General features: G+C 45.7%; 1 protein-coding gene across 1 annotated transcript in view; it reads left to right on the forward strand.

The window, feature by feature from the left end:
• LOC104987704 (myomegalin-like) overlaps positions 1 to 7,623 on the forward strand; it is a 66,229-nt gene that overhangs the window by 57,039 nt on the left and 1,567 nt on the right. The window contains exons 4-7 of the mRNA XM_010838747.1: positions 65 to 116; positions 1,167 to 1,354; positions 5,814 to 6,047; positions 7,335 to 7,466. Of these exons, the coding sequence (XP_010837049.1) occupies positions 65 to 116; positions 1,167 to 1,354; positions 5,814 to 6,047; positions 7,335 to 7,466 (606 nt within the window). The remainder of the gene's footprint in view (positions 1 to 64; positions 117 to 1,166; positions 1,355 to 5,813; positions 6,048 to 7,334; positions 7,467 to 7,623) is intronic.

Consider the following 7,623-nt stretch of genomic DNA (forward strand, 5'->3'; position numbering starts at 1 on the left):
GCTTGTATTTGGTAAATGAGAGCTGTTTAAAGTAAGACTGCTCCTCTTCTCAATTGGATTTCAGATGACTGTATAAGTAAGAAGAATCAAAGAGAACAGGTGCTGAAGAGACTCAGGTAACTCCAAATTTTCAGGGGCTATGAAAGATAAAATCTAGTCAAGAATCCAGAGCAAGGGCCAGAAGATCAGCAGAGCATCAGCTCTCTCACCCCATGAAAACCAAACAACTGATTATACCATCAAACCATTGTGTGTCCTTAGTGACAAGGTGGTCTCATTTCCTGTTTTTTTAGTTTATTATTCTTCTGGTTCCAAGGCTCATATTAATTCACTCATTTAATAATGTAGTAATTTAGCCTAACTCTCCAGTCTTAGGAGTCTCCCATCCTCCCAGGGATCACCTCTGGTCTCCCCTAGATCTTTAAAACCTGGAGTGAGATCATATCTGAAATCTTTAAGAGTGACCCAACAAGTGCTGGCAGATGTTGAATGGCTACAAATTTCTTTCAAACAAAAAAGATTTATATTATAAGTATGACATAGATTTATATTATGTATGACTAGGGAAAGTAGAAGTCACTCAGTTGTGTCTGACTCTGTGTCCAGCCCTTTATGATCCCATGGACTGTAGCCCGCCAGGCTCCTCTGTCCATGGAATTCTCCAGGCCAGAATAACGGAGTGGGTAGCCATTCCCTTCATCCAGGGGATCTCCCCAACCCAGGAATCAAATCCAGGTCTCCCGTATTGCAGGCAGATTTTTTCCCAACTGAGCCACCAGGGAAGCCACGGAGGTCTGGAAACTATAAGACACCTAGAGGGGAGTATTGCCTCAGGAAGCAGTTTTAAATGGGCCACCACAAATACTATTTAATGGATTATGTCACAGGGTATGTTGAGCTCTCATGGGCCTCTGGGTGTCTTGTCAAAGTGTTAAAGAGCCTGACGGGTCTTCTCTCTTTCTCAGGATGTTTGTGGCCAAGGCACTGGATACTGTTGTTCTCCCTGCCTCCCAACTCTCTACCCCCCAATATAAATGGATTGTTTGGCTTCTTCTCTGAAGGAACAACCTCCTTGACTCCTGGGGTCTCTCCTCTAAGCCCTTAGATCAGTATAACTGTGATGTTTGGGTGACTTTAACTTTTCCTCTGTCTTTCTTACTTCCTAGTATCTTAAGGGAGAAGCAGAAGATGGGTAAGAAGACAGAAGTCCTGCAGACCCAGCAGGATGCCCAGCCACAGACTTGGCCCCAGACCTGCTCCAGCATCCATGCCCAGTCCACCGCCCATCACTCCCCTAGCAGCACCTACCTGCTGCTCGATGAGCAGAAAGTGCGCCCTGCAGTGGACATGGCCAGTAAGTACCCAGACATCCTCCAGTTTCTGGGCGCTTGCTTATTTGTCTAGACCAAGAGGCGGCATCGTGGCATCCACAGGCTGCAGACCTACTGTGACATGCCTGATTGAGCACAGGTCAGGGATTCAGTGCCGAGCACAGGCTTCAGGGGTGTCAGATAGCTTTTCTTCATTCCTAGTGCCACACTTCATCAGCCACCAGACCCCCCTCAGGCACATACGTGGTGCTGGATTTGAGGGGAGGGGTCATAGTTGGGAAGGGGAGGGGACAAATGCTCCCTCATACCTACAACACAGTCATGTCACCTTTCAGACCACAGACACGAATGTCATTAACATTGGACCTTTGATCCTGAACTCCTTTGGGTAAAGAGCCACAGTTTCTATTTTGTGTGTGTGTTAGTTGTTTGGTAGGGTCCAACTCTGGAACCCCATGGACTGTAGCCCACCAGGCTCCTTTGTCCATGGAATTCTCCAGGCAAGAATACTGGAGTATGTAGGCATTCCCTTCTCCAGGGGATCTTCCCAACCCAGGGATCGAACCCAGGTCTCCTGCATTGCAGGCAGATTCTTCACCATCTGAGCTTCCAGGGAAGCCCATTTTTTCCTATTATTTATTTATTTTTACATTTATATTTTTTACTTTTTCCTATTTTTATTCACTAAATATTCTCTATCATCTGTGAATTTACAGATCCCACCCATCATTCTAGTAATTCAGCTGTAATATCCTCTAAACCATCGGTTACTGGGACTGACTGAATCCATCACCATCATGACACTCCCCAGACTTCCTCAAAGAGGGCCCTTGGGTAGCTTTGGTTTAAGAATAAGTTTAAAATCAAGCCTTCATTTTTCTCCTGCTCAGCATTCCCTTTACTTTCCTTCCTAAGGAAAGCATCTGACTCATACAGAGTAAACAACCAGGGGCCAGGAAACCATCCTTAGTCCCTGGCTATATCTGTTTGTTTTTATTTTTTCTGGATATTTTAGGCATGTTGTTGTTTTTGTTGTTCAGTCACTCAGTCGTGTCCACCTCTTTGCAACCCCATGATCTGTAGCACGCTAGGCTTCCCTCTTCTTCAACATCTCCTGAAACTTGGTCAAACTCATGTCCATTGAGTTGGTGATGCCATCCAACCATCTCATCCTCTGTCTTCCCCTTCTCCTGCCTTCAATCTTTCCCAGCATCAGGGTCTTTTCTAATGAGGCATGAATAAGCCATAATGGATTTTGACCTGGAACTATTCCTGTTTCTCATTTTACACGAGAAGCAAAGCAGCATATCTCCTCTTGAGTATAGCAGTCAAGGGAAGACAGAAATTCACATTTATTGAACATCTATTATGCTCATATTATTGATCACTATATATATGCTGCCTCATTTAATCAGGACAGCAATCCTTTTAAATTAGTGGTGGTGTCCTGATTTTACAGCACAGCTAAGAACACTGAGGCTCAGTGAGGTCAGGGAACTTACTGAAGCAGTCCAGCTTGGAGTAACATTGACTATGATCCTGGCTGACTCTAAAGCTTGGAGTGCCCACTGCACTGCGGCCTGAGCAGTCATGGACCAAGCTGGGAGGGAGTCACTCCTGTGCACACCTCTTTGTCTAGGCTTCTGGAGCCAGTGTTTTCCCCATTCTACTCTTTCTTCCTCTATGCCCAGCATAAAGGCCTAGCCTCTACAAAGAAGACAAGACTCTATACACGTATACTTTCACATACATTCACATACATTCACATTCACATAAATTTCATATACAAAATTTATTAATTTATTTTGGTTGTGGTTTAGTCACTAAGTCATGTCCGACTCTTGTGACCCCATGGATTCTAGCCCAACAGGCTCCTCTGTCCATGGGTTTTCCTAGGCGAGAGTACTGGAGTGGGATGCCATTTCCTTCTCCAGGGGATCTTCTCCACCCGGGGATTGAACCCGGCTCTCTTATATCTCCTGCATTGCAGGTGGATTCTTTACCACTGAACCAGCAGGGAAGCCCACTATAAATGAATAGGCTGCCCTTGTTATGTACATGACATTGTCCAAGAGGCTGATGGGAATTTGTTGTGCATCCTTGAACTCAGTTGCCCAGAGGCATTTGGTTTCACTTCAACACTTCCCTGAGAGACAGCAGATAAAGGGCAAACATACCTTCTCCTTACCTGCAATTCCTGCCACTACTTGTTAGAATGGCCACATTTGAGATGTGACCACTGGGGTGGCAGTCTCAGAAAGTATCAGCCTTGTTTTCTATTATTTCTGTCTTTTCTGAAGGAAACTAAGCCCTTCTTTTTCCCACCTGAAGTCATCATTTTTCTCAGAGAGGCAATGGTTTATCAATACTCCTTCTTTGGGGGCCAAAATTTCTAGTACCACAAATGGTGTGTGGCAGTGTCACTGTGAGACTTAATTCCCCTCCCAGGAGGCTCATCTCTGCTGCTTTCCATGTACAATGTATACATGTTTCCCGTGTTGTGTGGCAAGGGAAGAATGGGACAAGAACATGCTGATCACTGTTGCTGACCAACTAGAAACCTCGTATGCCCTTGGCTGAGAGTAAGCTGATTTTCTGGGGAGGGAATATAAAGGAAAAAGATTGGGAATCACATTTTGATTGAGTTTCTACTTTAAGTTATGCCTTGAACTAAAGGCTTAACATAGTCTATCTTACTCTTTATTTCACAGCAATGTTAGTTACATCTGATATTGTGTAAGTCAGGGAAGGATACTGATTTAAGTAAGCAGTTCCCTAAAGGAATTTGGCTTGGTTGAGGAAAATAAGACCTCACTCTGACCCTGCTTAAGGTCATGGCACCCCACTCCAGTACTCTTGCCTGGAAAATCCCATGGACAGAGGAGCCTGGTAGGCTGCAGTCCATGGGGTCGCTGAGGGTCGGACATGACTGAGCGACTTCACTTTCACTTTTCACTTTCATGCATTGGAGAAGGAAATGGCAACCCACTCCAGTGTTCTTGCCTGGAGAATCCCAGGGACAGGGGAGCCTGGTGGGCTGCTGTCTATGGGGTCTCACAGAATCAGACACGACTGAAGTGACTTAGCAGCTGACCCTTCTTAGAGAAGAAACCTGGCTGTTCTGTGGCCCTTAATAATAATCCTTGAAAGGAGAAGACTCTTAAACTTTCCTCTGATTTATGGCCCTGTCACCCAGCCAGGTTTTTTGTCTAAAGTGAACCAGCAAAGAACATGATATAAATGTTCTCATAGCATCATTGAGCTGTATGATACCACTTTTTTTGTTGTTGTTGTTCTATAATCCCCTGTGCAAAAATATTGTACCCCAGTCATTCTTTGGACAGGAGCCAGACAATCTGAGCTATACTTAAGAATTCTTTTTACATTCTCATGAACCATTCTGGGTGGATTGCAAATCACCACTTGCCTTCCTCAGACACCCCCTCAGCCTCAGAAGGTGTCCAGAGTCAACTCAGGCAGGAGCAGTGGGAGCCACCAGGAGTAGGCTGCTCTGTCTAGGTTTGCTGCTCATCAGCCAAAAGCGAAGGCTATTTTGCCTTCCTCATCTTCTACCAACAGTCCCAATACAGAACAAGCTCAAGAAGGATTAGCAGCTGTTTTGTGGCAAGGGCATAGACTGTTGGGTGAGAAGATCACACGTTCACAGACCAGTTTGAGAGTCCTTACTCTCATGACTTCTAAGATTGGCAGTGATTCCTACAATTGGAGGAGACATTTCTGAAGTACCTCTCTGGGATCATTCCAGCATTTGAGGATCTTAGAAGGAATGAGGAGAGAGGCCCCTGTACTTTTCCTCTGTGTGCACTGTGACCCTCAGACATTGTATCTAGCAACTGCTTCTTGATATCATAGGCCAGGAGTGCCAGGAACCTTGGGATCAAATTGATAGTCCTTGGGAAATGAGTTCTTAGCTGATACTAAGCAATTGACTGATCACTGTCATTCACCTTAGTCTTCATTCCATGGATTGCTGTATCAGTTTTCTCAGGCTGTTGTAACAAAGTATCACAAACTGGATGTTTTAAAACAACAGAATTTGTTCTCTCTCAGTTCTGAAAACCAGGAGTCTGAAATCAAGTAGGCAGAGCCATGCTCCCTTCTTTCTTGCCTCTTCCTGACTTGATGGTTGTGGGAAGCATCCTTTGCCTTGAAGATGCATCACTCCAATCCCTGCCCCCATCGTCACCTGGTCTTCTCCCCTGTGAATCTCCTATCTCCGTCTCCTCTCCTCTTCTTATATAGACGTTGGTCATGTTGGATTTAAGGTCCACCCTAATCCAGTATCATCTCCTTTTAACTAATTAAGTGTATAGAGACTCTATTTTCAAATAAGGTCACAGTCCTAGGTTCCAGGTAGACATGAATTTTCGGAGGATACTATTAAACCCAGTATAATTATTGTTAAAACACTTCATTTCTGACTTCCCCGTTTGTTTCTCACTCATATTCCTTTCTGGACAGATGTCAGCCCAGCCACTCCTGCTGATTCAGCTTCATTGCCCAGCAACCACTCAGAAGCTGTATCTGCTCAGCCCTTCTATCCTTTGGGTGGCACCACAGAGCAGAATGAGACACCAGACCCTGGGCATCATGGCAGCAATCACCCATGGGAAGAGATGAAGCCTCAGAAGATGAATGCATCCGGGAACCTATCCTCCTCCTCCTCTTTGGACCGGCCCAACTCCAAGCCCTCTGGTAAAATAACAAAGGAGCAGTTGGTGAAATACAGCCATTGACAGAAAAGACACATTCCTTTCCTGGCCAGAGGGTATTTTGTTCCTCAGTTAGACCCTGGCTCACAGAAGGGGGTGAGAAGATGAAGGGGCAATATCCCATGGGTCAGCCAGAGAATGAAGCCCCAGCTCAGTGCTGATCCTTTCTATGTGCCTCTCTCATTTCCACTACCTAGGGGCTCACTCTGGGCAGGAGAGTAAAGGAAGGCAAGGGCATTCTGAGGCACTCTATAAGGAGGATGAGTTCCCTCACATTTGTGTGTTCCCTTTTTTCTGTGCTATAACCTTTTAGGTCTAGATTTTTTGGACTATTCTAGAATCCTAAGTTCAGACTTCCAAGGGGAAGGTAAGTCTTCTTAGATCAAGAGTTATTGCAGAATGGAAGACTATTTCTATACACACATACAGAGAGAGACACACACACTTTGTATACAATTATAAGCCAGTCCTGCTTCTCATTCTTTGCCACTGGGTTTGGAGCCAGGCCTCCTGGCACTTGGTGGCTAGGGGTGCACCCATGTGGAGGAGCTGCTTGGAAGCAGCTTGGTTTCAGTATGCAGACAGTATAACAAAACAACATTTGAAATTCTCAGAGGAAAAACCTAGCCCTAAGCAAGATGTCCTGGTGAAGCCTATTTTTGATCTTTTTACCCTTCTCTTTGGGCATCTTTTTCCATCCTTGAAAGTGTTCCCTTCTCTCATTCCTCCTTCAAGTCCTGACACCTCCCCAGGCTCTTTCCCTCACTCTTCATCCAAGGAAAACATTCAGTGTCATTCATTATTCACAGCCTGATCTAATTTCAAATGCATTTGCCTTAGTTTCTTTTACTGGGTGAATGTTAAAAGTTATTCAATCATGGATCGTAGGGTAAGAGAGGTCTGAAGTAGAGAGGGATGCCCTCTGGATTTCTACCAAAGGAGGTGGACACACGTTCTCATTGTTAGGCCAGTCCTCCCTGGAGCACTTTAGTGGCTTCTCACCCTTGTTCACCAGCCCAGTGTCCATCTCCCTCAGATATACTCAAATTCTCCCTGGGAGGAGGCCTCATGGAGTTCCTAGCAGAGGGCTGTCTTGGGATTGAAAGCCTAGGACCGCTTTAAACAAAGTTGCCTGGTGCTTCCCAGGTGCCAAGGTGAGCGGAGGAAGTTGACAGAAGTATGGATATGGGCAGGGATCTTACAGAGGGTCCCATGAGGGATCCGCCTTCCTCATTGCCTACCTCTCCCATGTCTTGGTGGTATGTGACAGGGGCCGACCTGCTAGAAAAGAATCTTATTGAGATCCAAAACCTGCGCCAGCGCCTGGAGGAATCTGTATTCATCAATGACCGCCTGCGGGAGAGGCTGGAGTACGTGCTCAGCGATGCCGGCCAAGGAAAAGGTAGGAAGGACACAAACCTCCCAGCTCTGCCCACTTCTGGGGGCCTCACAGGGCATGTAGGTTCACAGCTATAAAGACACTGGTGTGCACTACCCTACTCTTCCTCAGAGTCAGCGCAGAGAGGTAAGCAGGACAGGCACTTTTGCCCCTACTTTAT

Source organism: Bison bison, unplaced genomic scaffold (genome assembly GCF_000754665.1).
Source record: "Bison bison bison isolate TAMUID 2011002044 unplaced genomic scaffold, Bison_UMD1.0 scf7180017864104, whole genome shotgun sequence".
NCBI lineage: Eukaryota > Metazoa > Chordata > Mammalia > Artiodactyla > Bovidae > Bison > Bison bison.